We start from the raw sequence: 17,782 nt of genomic DNA on the forward strand, positions 1-17,782 counted from the left end.
GCAAATGGCCATTAAGATGGCGAGGGAGAGAGCCCAGGCACCCAGAGTGCCGGGAAGGCCTCTGGTCTGTGTTCTCTGCTGGTGACGCGTGGCCTGCCGGGCGCCCTCCACGTGAGGACCTGCACGCAGTCACCCCTGTGCGCGCGGCAGAGAAGCAAGCGCACGTGCCATCAAAGTTCCTAAAAAAAAATGTGGACTTTCGCAAAGACCTACACGCTTCAAGATAAAGGTAACGCACTGGGGCGGTTTTTCAAATTTCTTCCGGTAGCAGCTACTGAGATGGGTGAGGCACTTAAAGTCAACAGAATACGTACATCAAGCTCCGGCTGATCTCTGGCCCTAGAGCTAAAAAAGCTAAGGAAATGAAAATACCACTTTCAAAATAAAAGCTTCAGTGCTAAATCAAAAGTCATCACATTTTAGAACCTCACAGACTTTCATCAAGTACCAGTAGGGGCTGAGCGGAAACCACACAGTCTGTCCTTACCCCACGCAGTCATCTGCGTGTCCAGTGGCGTAGAAATGCTGGGCACCGAGTTCCTGAAGTCGCTTATCGATGATTTTCCCGCCATTACAGAAGTAGGTGTATTCTGAATCGCCCAGCCCTAGGAGCCCAAACGGGTTGTTAGTGCACCGTAAGATTTAAAGAAGGTACATAGAACAGATACATAGAGTATTTAAAACAACATTCTACATGCTGATTAACGAATAAATAACGTATAGCTTCACGTTTTCTGAGGTTTTCCTTGAGTAACACTAAGCATGCAAATGATCGTCTTCTATCTTACCATGTTAAAGTATCAGATGCATCGAAACACAAACAAGTGCTTCTTGGCCACTGTTAACAAAAATATGTTCACATGTTTGTTTACGCGAATCTGTAAAAATGTAGAAACCTTAGGGGCGCCTGGGTGGCTCAGTCGGTTGAGTGTCCGACTTTGGCTCTAGTCATGATCTCATGATTCATGGGTTCAAGCCCAGGGTCAGGCTCCATGTTGACAGCTCAGAGCCTGGAGCCTACTTTGGATTCTGTGTCTCCCTCCCTCTCTGTCCCTCCCCTGCTCTCTGTCTCTCTCAAAAATAAACATTAAAAAAAAAATTTTAATGTGGAAGGAAACCTTAAAACGAGAATTAGATACATTAAAAAAAAAAAAAAAAAAACCGTAACATCTGTCTTTGCAGATTTTTCTGATCTAGTGAGAGGTCTGCAAACTGCAGCCTGTGAGCCAAATAAATACCATTCGCTGTCTTTCTTCACATAAAGTGCTGGAACACAGCCAAGTCCATCTGTGCACGTAGTGTTCATGGCAGCTATCAAGCCACAACAGCAGAGGGAAGTAGTTGTTATAAAGAACACATGGTCCACAAAGCCCAAAATATTTAGCAGCTGGTCCTTTACTGATTTCACTGACCTCTAATCTAGAGCAGAGACAGGTAACATATAATCACTTGCCACGTTTCTGTGTGAGGTGAATTAGGAACTGCTTCTGTGTCTCCTGGTAAGAAAATGGACTAACATTTTCATACTTGGTTAAAAATTTAAAATTAAAATGGTCAATTTCTCACTTAATCATCTCCATGTACCTTCCCAACAAGAACATGGGAGCTTTTGGAGGGAGGGGGGCATAAACAGACTAAGAATGACCGGAAAGGTTGGGATGGGCTTCAGTCTATACTTTTTTTCAAGGAATTTTTTTAAAGCAACATGTGTTCATTCTTGAAAAGAAATCAGAAAAACTTGAATAAAAACATGTAAGTACTCTAAACCCCCCTCTTATTTGAATAAGTTCTGTAAGACAGAACCTAGTCAGCATCATAACCTCAAATTTCTGATGAGTCACTTAGCATAATCCATCCTTACCAGATACCCTCCCCAAAATAATTCTCAAAGAGCATTCAAAGAACAATACAGATCACAAGCCAGGAATATGGGCTCTGAATTCTCTCTCTGGTGTCCTATCTTGCTGAGCTGGTCTTTCTGATCCTTTATCTTAGTTTTTTAACCTATACTTCACAGAAACTTAGAGGCCAGTGTTTCCCAACCTGGGATACATATTAGAATCACCTGGGAGCTTTTAAAAACCACTGATGCCAGGGCCCCACCTCCAAGCAATTAAGTTAGAGTCACTGGAGATGGGCTCGGGTAACAGATTTCAAGGAAAACTCCCCTGGCTGGTCCTAATATGTGGCCGAGATTAGAAATCATACTAGGGGAGTGACTCCTCGGGAAATCAGATCGACCTGGGAGCCTGTTTTTAAAAAAAACAAAAAAAAACACACAAAAAACAATAAAACAGCATTTAAAGTTGCTCCTTCAGGGATTCCTTTTATTTTTAACCAAGTTTGGGATGGAGACTAGCCGCTGATAGTCAGAAAATGTCCCCTGGCCCCAGAGAGGCGCTGCTGTGGGGTGAAGCCAGGGGACACGTTTGCAGAACACAGCACGGTATTTACACTTACGTGTTTTACACACTTCTATAAAAAACAAACAAAAACAAGACCTCTACAGCTACACACCACGGTTTTGAAGGATACATCCAGATACCAGAAATCAAACCTGTAATAACTGAGGAGAGTTGGAACCAAAACACAGTCCGTACCCAGTAATCCATACCGCAGGTGAGCAAAGAAATCCACTGGCAGCGCCTTGTCCTGGATTTTCTTGACGAACTTGCGAGCGGTGTCGGGTGGGTCTCCCGTGCCCGTGGTAGAAACGACGACGACGAGAGGCGCCGTTTCGGTTTTCAGATCGTACTAGAAGACAAGCAGGCACGTCAGGGATCTACAGCTGTATGTAGTTTCGACTTAACGCATCGGCCATGCAACCGGCTTAGTCTCTATCCTGAACCGGTCACCTGTACTGCGCGTTGTTTAACGGCAGAGAGGGTGCGGGGCACGGTCACTCTGGGAAGGTGCACATCCCACTCCTCAGACACCAGGGAGCCTGGCTAAGTCCTCACTCCCTCAGGTCTCCGGGGGGCTGGGGATAGCGTCAGCGGTAAGCCGAGATCGTCCGCGTTTCTGTGTCTTACAGATCAGGTTTCTTCATCCTAATTCTCACCTAAATTTAAATATTCCAAGAAGAGCACTTCACCATCTCTATCATGACTCCAGAGCTCTACTGAGCATGCGGATCCAAGCTGCTTCTGAGGAATTCACTCATTTCTCAGGCGGACACAAGGATCTGAGCTAACGTTTTTCCAGGTGACTCAATGCTTACAGGACGCGGCGCAAATCGTGTATTAAACTTCTACAGTCTGTTAAAGTAACTCCACCTTGAAAAGGACGACCACGACCTAGGAAGTAGAAAGCTATCTGTTTGAACTTGGATCAGGAACAGCTGGAGAAGTCCATCAGCTGGGACCGCACACGTGACTAACAAGGCACTAAAACACTCACCGAATTTTCAAGCAGCCGCTGATTTGGGTGGTGAGGCGACCCTAGGGGCCAAATCCGGGCCAGTCACACGGTGCGGACAAGTCTGTTTTTGTTCCTATTCTATCATGTGGCATCCGCTACGCCAACTCTGAAGTAACCACAGGATTACAGAACCTGCTGATTGGCGGTGTCCTCCAGGATGCTCCCTGCCGGCTCACCTTGGCCCTCACACACGAAGGAACCAGGTGGCTCTCCTATGAGCAGAGTTTATAATTCAAGCGTGCTGCCGACAGTCTAGTCTTCTGAACCAGAGATGTGGGAAAGGACAGAGGAGCTTATGAACTTGAGTGTACCGGCAGGGTAACTTTTAAAATACTAAGCTAAATTTGACTCATGAGTGGCTGGTACATCATCTTGTGCTGGTATAAAAAGCTGTTAGTTGCTATGAACCAGACTGTATAAAACAGTAAAACTGCAGGACTCAATCCCACAAACTGAGAGAAGAATGTACATGTGTTATGATCTCACATAACCTAAAGTATGAACTTCTGCAGAGACTGAACGTAAAAATAAGCAGTCCTTGACCTAAAGAAGCCAAATCTTCTCTAGATCCTTCCCCTTCGACTTTAAATTTTATTCCACAGAACAATTACGTGGTCCTTGGGGTGCCTGGGCGGCTCAGTCGGTTGAGCATCCAACTTCAGCTCAGGTCATGATCTCGCTGTTAGTGAGTTCGAGTCCCGCAGAGGCTCTGCGCTGACAGCTCGAAGCCTGGAGCTGCTTCGGATTCTGTGTCTCTGTCTCTCTCTCTGCCCTCCCCCGCTCCACACACCTCCCCACCGCCACTGGCTTTGTGCACGAGCCCATGCGCTTGCTCTTTCCCAAAAATAAATAAACTTGAAAAAGATTCCATGGCCCTTCATTTGCAGGAACTCTGACATGAATGCCAAGTCTTTATTTTGAGACATGGGATTTGTGAGTTGGAAAGCACACACGTGCACGCAAACACATCTCATTCGTTGGCAAAGCCACCCCAAGAACCAAGAAAACCAAGGCAAGCATTACGACTTCTGCTTACGGTTAATAGTTACTTGCTTCGATTTGGGGGACAGTTTAGTCTAATTCAAACATACACTTATATGCTTAAAAAAATGGCAGAAATTTTACAACACAGTTGATAAAATAAATTTCTGAATGTGGTGGGGGAGAAAAGGATTATGGTGGCATTCAGCACCTTGCTTTGCTGTTTAACATTCCCTCCCAACCAAAATACTGCAGGCACAAAACACACGATAAAAACCACATGAGAAACCACTTACCTTATCTGACTCACTGATACAGTGAAGATCTGCAGAAAATCCATGCACAAATGCTTTTTCACAGATCTCCTCTGCTATGGCCTTTGCTTGTCCCTGCTGCGTAGCATAGAGCAGCAAAAACCTCCTCATCACTTTGAGGCATATGCTTCACCTGTAACAATTACACTGAAAAAAGAAAACAAAAGAGAACAAAAACAGAAAAAAGGGATTTTCTTTTTAATTAAGTAGTACACCACAGGCATTAATTCTCCCTCACAATCTTTTTTAAGTCTCCACCAATATCCACACATACGAAAGAGACTTCTCTAGATCTGTTAGCATTAATTCTCAGTGAGTCTTAAAAAGAGAGAATTCATTTAACCACGAGTCAAGCTTTAAGTTCAAGGCTCGGAAATCAGTTTCTGGGGTCAGGCTACTTGGGCTTGAATCCAGGGTCCATCACTCAAAACGAGAGAACTTCAGGCAAGCTTTTCAACTGATCTGTGCCTCGGCTCCCTCACCCTTACAATGGGGACAATTGTACCCACCTGACAAAGATGTGCTAGCTGCAAAGACTTGAACAACAGCTGAGACACGGCAGTGTTCACTACGTCTTAGATATTTTTATTTTAAAAAAACTTAAAGGGTCGCCTAGGTGGCTCAGTCGGTTAAGTATCTGACTTCAGCTCAGGTCACGATCTCACCATGCCCAAGGCTGGGCTCTGTGCTGATGGCTCGGAGCCTGGAGCCCGTTTCAGATTCTGTCTCCCTCTCTGTCTCTGCCGTGCTCTCTCAAAAATAAACAAACGTTAAAAAAAAATTAAAAATAAAATTCCAATGAAAGTTTAGGATTCTGTTCCTACATGATCCTAACGCCGAATAAACTGATCAAAGTACTGAAGGTAATCTACATACTCTGCTTTATAGTTTAATTCAATATCAAACATATGTGGGTGCACAGGTAGATACACTTACATATGTACAAAGAGAAAATATTTCCAATCCACTCAAGCTAGTTTATATGTTTTCCTGGAAAAGAAAACCAGGAGTAAAATAAGGAACACTCACAGGCTCATCCAGTATCTAAAACTGGGGAATTGTTAACTTGTGGGGACAGATGTCACCAAATCAAATCTTGGCTCTTCCAGAATGAACCATCAGCAGGTTTATGCTCCTCTGACCAGTTACATCCAAGGATAAATTAAGCCACGAAAGACATGAAAAGAATTGGATTAGATAACATGTCTAGAATCATGGGCTGTTTAGAATCATGGAATGGGGAACATAGCCTGGTACAGAGCAGGTGCTCGATACATTGAACGAATGAACGCGTAAGTACTGTAAGGATAATACACATTTGGACTCGGTGAGAATTGTGGGAATGCAGCGAGAGAGATGGAAATTGTCACCGCTTATCACTATAGCTTGGGCCCTCGAGCACTTCCTAGGCGCCAGGCACAGCCCCAGGCGCTGCAGAGGATGAACCTCTCGGGTCCACCAACACTTATAAAGCAGGTGCCGCGGCCCCGCGTTTCTCAGAGGCGGATCCCCGGCAACCACAGGCGCAGCAGCAGCAAGGGAGCCAGACCCCGCCTGCCGGCCGGGGCTGTGCTCCAAACATTCTCGAGTCCCCTCGCCCCCAGCCTAGAGAAGTGTTCGGAACAGAGACGCCCACGGGAGGGACCCACGCCGTGGGTCAACGCCGCCACATGGGGCCGGCTCCCGGAAGGCGGCCGCAGTCCCCCGAGCACCGGCCTCCGGGCAGCCCGCCTTCCGCTCTCTGCCCTGCGGGGCCGAGCTCCTGACCGACCCGCGAGCGCCCAGCCCGGCCGGGGGAGGGACGTGGGGGCGCAGAAGCCGCTGCCCTTGCCCACCCTGGGGCGCGTCCCCCAGGCTCGAGCAGGACGGGTTGCTCACTTAGGAAACAGCCACCGCCAGACGCTCACCTAAGGGTGACCGGCCGGAGACCCACGGGGAGAGCGGGCGCCTGCGCACTCTTGTCAGCGCCGGGGACCAATGAGCTCGGGAAGGAACTGTGCCAGTCACAGGGCTCCGGACGCGGGGCGTGGCCTCCGTCCCCGCGCATGCGCCCGCTGCCCGGCGCTTTGGAAGGCGCGTACGGAGGCCCACGAGGCTCCAGGGTCCTCGCCGCTGCACGACCTCCCGCGGTGTGAGCGCAGTAGATGTCCCAGCGTGGTAGGTGTCCCGGCCCGGCGTGCATGGGCCCGCGGCATAGCTGAGCTGTCGGTACTTCCCGGGCCCCTCCGCTGCTCTCCAGCCGCCGCCGCCTCCCTCCCGGTGCTTTATCGAAGGTCCGCTAGACGTCGGGTTTGGGGACGCCCGGCGGGGTTCCTTTCATTCCAAGGAGGACCGGGTCCCCGGGGCGCCCCGTCCCCTCTGGCGCGCGCACTTCTGTTCCCAAATCTCACACGGGGTGTTTAGATCTGGAGGGACCGCCCACCTTCTTCCTTTACACGCCCGCCTCCTTTATCTTCTTTTAAATCCTACATTTTCCCTCTTTGCCAAGCTAGATCCTTTTCTTCCTTACCACTGGCCAGGTCTTTACTCCGAGCAGAAACCAACGCCTCAGGGCTTCTTAAACGTGGTTTTGACCTTCGTTTTGCGTGGACCTATACGAATTTTGGCCATTTTTAACCCGTTGCTCCTTTTGAGTCAGTTTAACCAAACGCAGTGCCTTCCGTCGACCCAACACGTAACATGTAGGAGGTGTGTTTCGGATCTGGACTGCCCGAGGGGAATCCCAGCACCGCCACTTACTGTGTCCAGCTTGGAAGCTGGACAGAAAACCGAGGGCATCGGTTTCCTCGACTATAAAATGACACCAGAAGTACTTCATTCATTGAGCTGTTGTGAGGGCTAAGCTCTAGGGGGCACAACATTGCATAGAAACCATAGCGATTATCATCGTTGGGTGCCAGCCACGTTTCTAAGCTGTGGGATGCTGCGACTGATCTCGGGGTGCTTGTGTTGCAGTGGGAAACTTTTGTGTGTCGTTTCTTATGAGTACTCATCCTCAGTTTCAGAAGCATTCATGTTGTTGAGCGAGTCACGTTCTCAGTATGTTTGACCGTGTTTTCTTTATTTTCTTTAGTTACAAGTCAAGAGGAGTTGAGAATCTGATGGCATGGCTTTGATTACCTTGCGGAGGAACCTTTACCATTTATCCGATTTTCGGATACATGGAGCGCTGGCCGCCCTGAAAAATCACCCCGTAAACCATGTTCGCAAGATGGTCAAGGGGCGTCTGTGTCCGTGGTTCCCTTCGCTACAACCCGAGCCTTGCAGGGTCAGGTTCCATCATGCCTGTTGTAAAAAGTTCCACTCGGACAACGGAGACGCCCTGCATCCACTTGGTGAGCCAGTGTTCTCTCAAGCACATGAGTGGGCTGGGCCTGAACAAAATCCTAAAAGCCTGGATGAACAGATGTTTTACGGGAGACTCAACGACTTGGATTCCTCAGAAGACGTGTTACGTTTTATAGGCACGCTGCAACCTTTGCCTGATAGCCTGGCAGCAGAAGCCTTGCAACGGATCTGTGAAGTGGAAAAAAAAGATGGCAATCACAGGCTGCCAAAAGGAATACTAGAGAATCGTGTCTTTCAAGCTTTATGCGTTCGGTTTGAGCAGGAATCCCCGAGCCTGTCGGACACTGCTTTGGTGACTGCTTTGCAAGCTCTGAGTCTGTTGTACGTGGACCCTCAGAGTAACTTGTTACTAAACCTGGTGGCAGAAAGCCGCCATCGTGTCAAAAGAGGCGGCCTGGAAGTCCGCAGTCTCTGTATCCTTGGGGAAAGTCTGATTAGACTGCAGGGTCCAGGCGGGGAGACACTAGAACTGATTATATATCAACTGCAAGGGGAAAAATTGGAAACATTTGCCCCTGAGGATATTGTGGCCCTTTATAGAATACTGCAGGCATGTGCTGAAAAAGTGGACCGACACCAAGCGTTTCTAAACAAGATAAACAGCTTTTCCCTGTCGGTAGTTTCCAACTTGAGTCCTACACTAATGAGTCAAATGCTCACTGCCCTAGTGGCTCTTGATCAAACTCAAGCACTTCCTCTGGTTATAAAATTGGGAAAATACGCTGTGAGGCATATCCCTCATTTTACTCATGAAGAGCTCAGAAAAGTCCTGGAGGCTTTCATATACTTTGGGCACAATGACCGATTTTTTACAACAGCCCTGGAGCAACACGTGGCCTCACTGTGTCTCACTTTGGATCCTGAGGTCATCAGCACAGTCATGGAGTACTGCGGTAGGAAACGGATTCTTTCAAAACCCATCTTCGATGCAGTGGCGGAAACTTTTGTTGGCCAGTCAGAGAAATTTTCACCTCGTCAGGTTTCCGAGTTAATTGAACCGTTTGGAAAACTCAATTATTTGCCACCGAACGCCTCTGCTTTATTTAGAAAGCTAGAAAACCTGTTACTCACTCGTTTCGATTATTTTCCACCCAAAACGTTATTGAAAATTCTCCATTCGTGTTCACTCGTCGAATGCCATCCGGTCAACTTTATGGCAAAAATATTCAGCCCTTATTTTCTTCAGCAGCTGCAAGGTGAGTTGCTTATAACTTGGAGAGTGGAAAAATTAACCCTTGAATGCGTGCGTGATGTTTTCAAGTCGCACATCTACCTCTTAGCCTGAGCCGTGCGGTGCCTTTGATTTCTCTCCCATAATAACCTAAAGAAGACGTGAAGTTTCAGATGCCAGTGTAAATACGGAGTTAAAGAATGATGGACACTGCACAGAGAAAACCATTCCGGGTGCACGGACTGCTGAACTGAGTCTCGAGGGGACAGGGTGTGGCATGGGTGATAGTCATGCCAATATGTCAGAAGCCACAACAGCAACTGTAGACTCCCCTGTTCAGAAAGGGTGTGGGTCATCTTCAAGGCCACCCAAGTAACATCAGATGTCTGTCTCCACTGCTAAAGGAAATTCTCACTAATTTTAACATATCTGTTGACTTTTCATTATAGCTTGAATTCCTCAGAAGTTCAAATGAGATAGCATCAGGGTACCTGGGGAGCTCATTCAGTTGAGCATCCGACTGTTAACTTCGGCTGAGGTCATGATCTCACGGTTTGTGAGTTCGAACCCCGCATCGGGCTCTGTGCTGACAGCTCAGAGCCTGGAGCCTGCTTCGGATTCTGTGTCTCCCTCTCTCTGCCCCTCCCCTTCTCATGCTCTCTCTCTTTCTCTCAAATAAAACTTAAAACAAAAAAGTTTAAATGAGATGGCATTTGATGGCAAGGCAGAAGGCATGGTTAACTCTGACAAGTTCTTCCCCGAGTGCCATTTATTTTATTTATTTAAAAAAAATTGTTTAATGTTTATTTATTTCTGAGACAGAGACAGAGCATGAGTCGGGGAGGGGCAGAGAGAGAGGGAGGCACAGAATCCGAAGCAGGCTCCGGGCTCCGAGCTGTCAGCACAGAGCCCGATGCAGGCTCGAACCCACAGACCGCGAGATCACGACCTGAGCCGCCGTCGGACGCTCAACGGACTGAGCCACCCAGACGCCCCTCCCGAGTGCCATTTAATAGTACGTTACTTCCAGAGTGGTTAGTGTACATCGTCCATTCGTGATGTTCCTTCACAAACCAAATTCAAACTTACCTACAACTGGAATGCTTCTCGTTTCAGGGGAAGAATCGTCCGTGGACAGACTGAGCCTCGCACAGCTGACCCAACTGTTCCTAACCTCGGTGCTAGAATGCCCTTTCTATAAGGTAAAAGCAGGGGTCCTCTTAACCTTATTTCCCTGTGGGGGCGGCTTTCTTTTGTGTCTCCCTCCCCATCTTTTAAGTTTTTCCTCTTTTGATCTGTCTCAGTAACCTCATCAGAAAGCAAAGCTTTCATTCATTCCAACTTACTTTCCCACTAGGTAGCCTTCTCTTTGATAAATTGGCCCCATACCTGTTCTCTTGTGTTGGAAGTACCCATTTCCAGTTGCGTAAGGTTTCTTGGAAGGTTCTGTGGGGTGCTGCAGGCACATGAGTCAGAGCGTCCTGGATGCGCTCTGAGGGCCTCGAAAGGCTTGCACTCCCCACAGCTGTTAGATAGTAAAGGTGAATCCCTCATTCGGTCAGGCCTGAGCAAATCCTAAACTGTTTCAAGTACATTTCTACGCCAAGCCAGAACTTTCACTCTCACCTGATAGGTGGAGTTGGTGCTTCCTGTCTAGTACCCTGGAGATTCGTTCTTGTAACTTAATCCAGCACCTTGTTTAAGATCACACATGGCCTCTCCAGACTTGCTCATCCCTCCCTAGACTGAATCACATTTAAGACTAGCTCATTTTCAGGGCGCCTGGGTGGCTCAGTCGGTTGAGCATCCGACTCTTGATTTTGGTTCAGGTCATGATCTCCCAGTTTGTGAGTTCGAGCCCCACATTATTGGGCTCTGCGCTGACAGCGTGAAACCTGCTTGGGATTCTCTCTCTCCACCCCACTACTGCTCATGAGCACAGGCTCTCTATCTCTCAAACCAAACATTAAAAAAAAAAAAAAAAAAAAAAAGGCAGCTCATTTTAGATTAAGAAGGAAGAATGGAAAGGCACTCCTATTTTCTTCTTTAAAACAGCTTCAACAGGGACTCCTGGCTGGCTCAGTCAGTAGAGCATAGGACTCTTGATCTCAGCGTTGTGAGTTCAAGCCCCATGTTGGGCGTGGACCCTACTTAAAAAAACAAAACAGCTTTAACAGTAGTGAGGCACAGAAAAGTAAATGCTACTTACCTCAGCTTCCTTCCATCCCTGAAGGAGTGGTGTTAGCAGTTTTATGTACAAAGGTGCACAAATACATGAACACTCCTGTTTCTCTCTTTCCTTGGAACGGGGCTCTTCCGAGGACAGTTGGCTCTAATATGCCCAGTCTACCATGGACGTTCCTCGAGGGCAATGCATGAAGATTAAGTGCATTCTTTTTGTTTTTCAATCTAGAGACTAGACTGCGGACTAGATTCTGGACTACTGGCAGATGTGTTTCCCCTGATAGTTGGAGATGTCCCTTTACCTATCATTTCTGTTGCCGAGCGTGGTTAGTCCCTTGAATCATTGTCATTTGACTCCGTGGAAAAGTGCCGTGTCACATGTTTAAATTGCATCTTAACGAGCTGAGCATATTTTCACAATGCTTATTGGTCGATTTGCTGTGAATTACCTCATTACCTCCTGACTCAGATTCCTATTGGTTGTCTTTTTTCTTTCTCTTTTTTTTTTTTTTTGTCCTAGAACACATTGTGAGATAGAGATATTAGCTCCTATGTATGTTGCACATACTTGGTCCTAGTTTTTGTTCTTCATTTGGGGGAGGGGGGCTTGTAGCTTAATATTGTTTATGATCTCTGTTTGCTCGACAGAAATTTTCAAGTTGTTTATAGTCAAATGTGTCCATCTTTTATGGTTTCTGGGTTTCCTCTCTCTAGAATATTTTACCACTCCTAAGGTAATACACATATTTTACTAAATTTTTAAAAATGCTCCTTTCCCTTACTGTATTTATAGCACTTTAACCCACCTGGAATTTATGGCAGTCCTCAACATGTGCTAGAACTTTCACTTGGTTATTTTCTGGATGGATTACCGGCTGTACCATTTATTACGTAGCTCTCCTTCTCCTGGTAAATTGAAATGTCACCCTTATCACATTGTCCTCTGTTAAAAACATGAGTGTCCTTAAGGCCCTTAAAGCAATTCTAAGAGTTCCAAAGAGATGTTTCTTGAGCTGCAAGAGCACTGTTGTTTCCTCCCTTCCTCCCTCCCTCTCTTCCTTCCTTTCTTTCTTTCTATGACCACGGACTACTTTTGAAACACATATAGGAGCGCCCGGGTGGCTCAGTTGGTTAAGCGTCCAACTTTGGCTCAGGTCATGATCTCATGGTTCATGAGTTCGAGCCCCGCATCGGGCTCTGTGCTGACAGCTCAGAGCCTGGAGCCTGCTTCGGATTCTGTGTCTCCCTCTCTCTCTGCCCCTACCCCCTCATGCTCTGTCTCTGTCTCTCAAAAATAAATAAATGTTAAAAAAAAACCCACACATTTAAAAGATCTATCGAACTATTGGATTTGAGCTATCGCAAGAATATTTTTCTGTTGTCATTTTGAGGAAGGTATTTGTCCTTAATCTGGAAAAGTATCCTGCTTATAGAGTAATATTGATCAGACTTATTCGCAGGTAACCTTGTTTTATTTTCTGGTTTTGGATCATATCTTCCTTTCTCATGTTTAAACATACAATTTTCAGGGTCGGAAACTTCTTCCTAAATATCAAGTGAGGTCATTTCTTACTCCGTGCTGTTCTCTGGAGACGCCCGTGGATTTTCAGCTTTACAAATCTGTGAGGATTGGACTGATTGACCTTCTGGGTGCAAGAATGTATTTTGCTTCAAAAGTGTTAACGCCCTATTGTTATACAATAGGTAAGTACTTGGGAGTCTCCTTTACCAGGCTCAGCTTGCTGTCCTCTTTGGGAATATGCAGGACTTTGCAGCCACTGGAAGGTCAGGAAATATAAAACGGAGTTGGCCCTTCCCGGAAGGCAAATTGGAACCATGGGCCGTGGAGTCCAGATGCGTGGGGGGAGTCCCACCTGTTAGCCACGTGGTAGGGGAATGTCTTTGGGCAGAGTAATCTCTTTCCACTTGCTCCTTTTCTGTAAAATGAGAGTACGAAGAATAGTGACCCAGACTTGCTTAAGCACTACGTGAGTGATACCCAGAGCATAGCAGGTGCTGGGTCATCATTAGCCAGTATAATTGCTGTGCCACTCTAGGTCAGTGCTGTCCGACGCCCTAGCCAGGAGTACCTGTGACTACTTAAATTTACGTTAGTTAAAGTTTAAAAACCAACCAAAGTTCAGTTCCTTGGTTGCCCTGGCCACATGTCAAGGGCTCAGAACCACAGGTGGCTGGTGGCAGGCATGCTGGAACAGCAAAGGCGCAAACATGTGATCACGGCGGAAAGTTCTGTTGGGTGGGGCTGACGGGAGAGTTCACGTCCTTCTGCCCTTAACAGTGTTTTAAATGAATGACTACAAGAAAATCAGCTCCGAGGAGGTAGTGTTTTATAGGCTTCAGGACGTCGTAGCTCACCTCCCTCCTCCTTTAGGGGCTCTTTTCACAAAGAGAATAGCAGGACATCAGAGGGGAGGAAGTGGGGGTCGGCCGTGCCCAGCGACCACGGAGTGGAGTGCAGGAGGCTTTGCCTACCCTGGAGACTCTGGGAGATTCCGTGATGAAAGTTGCGACTTGTATAGGCCACAGTCTGGCTTTGCTTCCTGTCTGGGGTGAAGGGTTCCCAATACTCACCTCAAGGAGAGAGAGGAAGTACGTGCAGTTCTTATCACACCCGGCACCTTGATTTAGTGGCTGAGCCTTCTGAAATTAAGGCTGACTTGGTTGATGGTAGAGCTGGTTAAGTTAAAATTCTCACCATGGTCTGGTGTGGTCATTTCTTCGCAGCCTCCAGCGCAGCTGGTAAATTGCAGTGTGGGAGAATTCAGAACAGAAGGAGGAGGAGGAAAGGAACGTAGTGTTTGTGAGGGTATCACACCGAGAATGTTTCCTTTCTTCTCTCACCAGATGTGGAAATTAAATTAGACGAAGAAGGATTAGTATTGCCATTTACGATTGATGAAGATGTGCATAAAAGGTAAAGAAAGCTGGTGCGGTTTTTATGTTACAAAACTTGTCGGGATTAATAATTGATGGTGTTTTCTTTTTTTTTTTTTAATGTTTACTATTTTTGACAGAGAGACAGGGCATGAGCAGGGGAGGGGCAGAGAGAGAGGGAGACACAGAATCTGAAGCAGGCTCCAAGCTCTGAGCTGTCAGCACAGAGCCTGACGCGGGCTCAGACTCACCGCGTATCATGAACTGAGCCAAAGTCGGACGCTCAACCGACTGAGCCACCCAGGCGCCCCCTCGATGGTATTTTCTTAAGAAGGTGGGAAAACAGGAGTGGCTCAGTGGGTTAAGCATCCGACTCTTGATTTTGGCTCAGGTCATGATCTCACAGTTCCTGGGTTCAAGCCCCACACTGAGCTCTTTGCTGTCAGTGCAAAGCCTACTTGGGACTGTCTCTCTCTCTCCCTCTCTCTCTGTCCCGCCCCCCCCCCCCCCCCCCCGCCAAATAAATAAATAAAGCATTAAAAACATGGTAGGAAAATAGACATGTTTCTAGAAGTAAAGACACTACTGAACAGCATCCCAATTTTGGAAATTCCTTGTAACAGAAACATTAATATTAATAAGATTGCTTTCTCAGCATATTAAAGAATGGCACACTCATGATTTATGTGAAAATAACATTGACACACAGGAATAGCCGAATCCCAAATAAACACTTTCCACGAAAAATGTATAAATATTTTGGATTGTTTTAAGAACTAAGTTTCTCCGTCCGATTTTTCAGGTTAGCACTATGCATTGATGATCCAAAAAGATTTTCTCTGAATAGCAGACACTTACTGGGAAAGGAAGCTATTAAACAGAGACACCTGCGCCTGCTTGGTTATCAGGTTGTTCAGGTAGGAATTCACCCGTTTTCTTCTCCCCCAAAGCAACTTCTAGTTTAGATGTGCTTTCTCCAGAGGGCTAGGTGGTCTGGCAGCCCAGTGGACCACGCATCTTACATCTAGTTTAAAGGCCAACTTTGAGCATTATTTTCCCAGTTAAAAAAAAAAAAAATCCCTGTATTTATATTTTGAAATACAGAATATTCAGACCCACGGTTTTCTCAAGTGCGGCATCCGTATACCCTTTCTAAGCTATACTAACCTCTGCTTCTAGGATTACTGAATTATTAGGGCACCCGTTTTGCTTTAATGTCCCTCTGATTGAATGAATAGAAATAGCCAAGATGACCCCGTTAAAACCAGGATCATCATCGTACTTTTAAGCTTCAGCCCTTATTTGTGTTTGTCTTGTCGATCTCTTAGCGAGGCTGTCTGTGCGGAGTCAGCAGCGAATGTTCATGGAGCTTCCCAGACTGTGTGTTCCCAGTCTGCTGGTCTGCTCTCTGCTGTCCCATCTGCTTACTTTTTTCCACTCCATAGTTTACCTACATCCCCAGATTAACGCTCCTGAAACTGACATGCCTGTGTGTGTTGAGAAACCTTTACTGTTCCTTTACTGCTTACTAGATGAAGTGGAAACCCATCTGCATCTGGGCATCCAAGACCCCCCACGGTCGGCCCGTGCTCAGGGGTCTCTTCCGCACCCCTGCCCCCCTCCGCTCTCTTGCCTCTCTCCCTTTGGCCCCGCTGCTTCCCGCAGAGGACTGGTCTCGCCACTCTGCGCATCCAAATTCTGGCTCGGGCTCCCCTTCCGCCCTGACCCGAAATGTGAGCCTCTCTCCACGCGAGACGCCCGTTCTCTCTGCGTGTTCTGCGGCTTGTTTGCTGAGTCGCACTGGGTGCCGGGCACCCTCGCAAGCACTGGGGAGACCCGCCGAGCAGCTGTGAGCTCTGCCCTCCAGGAGCCGTGGCGGAGGGTTCGAGGGACCGAAACACCAGGGTGACTTCAGAACATGACAGATTGTGTGATGTATTCTATTTCCCTCCCTTTACAGATCCCCTATTATGAGATTGAGATGCTAAAATCAAGAGTTGAATTGGTGGAATATTTGCAGAGAAAACTATTTCCTCACAACGTGGGCGTTCGTTGGTAACAAGAAGGAATACTGGCTTCAGGACTCGGTGAACCAACTTGTGTTTTCTTGGGACTCAGTACAAAGAAGGATGTAAAAGGATGGAAGTTGTGAGTTGGCCGTGATCCGGCAAGGGTCTGTGGTTTTCCTTATACCGTGTATACGCTCACCAGTGGTAAATTTAAAATAAATTTTTATTTTTATTTTTATTTAATACTAGTATTATACTTTTATACACAAAGCAATTGATCAAGTACAATAAAGAAATGTAATGAGTATTATTTTTGTTTTGTATTCTAGAGAGGGCGTGTGTGTGTGCGTGCAGGAAGGGGTAAGGGGCAGTGGGAGAGAGAATCCCAGGCAGGCTCCACACCCAGCATGAAGCCCGACTCCGGGCTCTATCCTGTGACCCTGGGATCATGACCTGAGCCAAAATCAAGACGCTGACGCTCAACTGACTCAGGCATCCCAGGTGTGCTTATTTTTAAATCTTTGTTTTGCAATAGCCGCTAACTGAAAATATTTTCTTTCAAGATCTTTGTTAACACTTGTAACAAATATAAGGACGAAAGTTTGTCTCCTGTTCCTTTGTTAGAGGCAGTCTCGTGGTAAGAGGAGGAATAATGAAAAAGAGGATTATGGATATAACATATGTAATTACAGAATTATGCAGAAATAACCCCGTAGTTATGAAGAAAATGGTTTCCATTGGAATGGGAGCCGTTTGGTTCTTTTTAAGGGATAAAGACATAAAAGGTCATTTCTTTAAAAAAATTTTTTTTAACATTTACTCAATTTTTGAGAGACAGAGAGAGAGAACAAGCAGGGGTGGGGCAGAGAGAGGGGGAGACACAGAATCCGAAGCAGGCTCCAGGCTCCGAGCTGTCAGCACAGAGCCCGACGTGGGGCTCGAACACATGAAACGCGAGATCATGACCTGAGCCAAAGTCTGACCCTTAACCGACCGAGCCACCCAGGCGCCCCAAAGGTCAGTTCTTTAGGCAGGGTTTCGGGAGGGGCATTTGATTGGAGGGAGAAGCTTCTGAATTTTGAATCCGGAATCAATCGTGTTGTCTCCCATTGAGTGCAGATGCGTCCTCCTCCTGTCCCGTCCCGTCCCACTGGGGTCAGGTTAAAGTGTTGGGGGAAAAGAGGACATGGAGGCCGGCTGGTGGAGCAGAGAGAGCTCGGACAGGGAGCCGCTGCTGTCCCGTGCTCAGACCGCGCACCCGCGCTGAGCACTGCAGCCCACACTCCTGTGGGTCCCTGGCCTTCTGAGTCGGGTGTGGTTCCCATTGGTAGGTTATGGGGCCAGCTCAGCCGGCTTGAGGGCCGTCCCACCCCTGTCAGGCATCACAAGTGACAGGCGAAGATTCGAGTCTGGTCTTGAGAAGCAGTAAGAGCACAGCCGCAAAGAACCCAGCCCGGGTT

The 17,782-nt window shown here is 47.1% G+C and overlaps 2 protein-coding genes across 7 annotated transcripts in view; one reads left to right on the top strand and one right to left on the bottom strand.

Moving 5' to 3' along the window:
- The window catches only part of MTRR (5-methyltetrahydrofolate-homocysteine methyltransferase reductase), a 32,144-nt gene extending 25,466 nt beyond the window's left edge, over positions 1-6,678 (bottom strand). The window contains exons 1-5 of one of the 4 annotated variants that reach the window (XM_042953317.1): positions 4,698-4,784; positions 3,400-3,632; positions 3,062-3,296; positions 2,558-2,754; positions 488-605 (exon numbers count right to left, since the gene is read on the bottom strand). In XM_042953317.1, the coding sequence (XP_042809251.1) occupies positions 488-605; positions 2,558-2,612 (173 nt within the window). In that variant the 5' untranslated portion in view covers positions 2,613-2,754; positions 3,062-3,296; positions 3,400-3,632; positions 4,698-4,784. The other 3 variants (XM_042953300.1, XM_042953309.1, XM_042953302.1) reach the window with 3 other exon arrangements.
- Positions 6,679-6,795: 117 nt separating this feature from the next.
- On the top strand, positions 6,796-16,586 carry FASTKD3 (FAST kinase domains 3). Of its 3 annotated transcripts, none has more exons than XM_042953330.1 (7): positions 6,796-6,872; positions 7,789-9,259; positions 10,351-10,436; positions 12,948-13,122; positions 14,284-14,353; positions 15,116-15,230; positions 16,274-16,586. In XM_042953330.1, the coding sequence occupies exons 2-7, from the start codon at positions 7,822-7,824 to the stop codon at positions 16,370-16,372; spliced, it is 1,983 nt and encodes a 660-aa protein (XP_042809264.1). In that variant the 5' UTR covers positions 6,796-6,872; positions 7,789-7,821; the 3' UTR covers positions 16,373-16,586. The 3 variants fall into 3 exon arrangements, with proteins under 3 accessions (XP_042809264.1, XP_042809273.1, XP_042809268.1); XM_042953334.1 differs by lacking the exon at positions 6,796-6,872 and adding an exon at positions 6,879-6,988; XM_042953339.1 differs by lacking the exons at positions 14,284-14,353; positions 15,116-15,230; positions 16,274-16,586 and adding an exon at positions 14,164-14,254.
- Positions 16,587-17,782: the final 1,196 nt, after the last annotated feature.

This window comes from Panthera leo, chromosome A1 (genome assembly GCF_018350215.1).
Source record: "Panthera leo isolate Ple1 chromosome A1, P.leo_Ple1_pat1.1, whole genome shotgun sequence".
Classification (NCBI taxonomy): Eukaryota; Metazoa; Chordata; class Mammalia; order Carnivora; family Felidae; genus Panthera; species Panthera leo.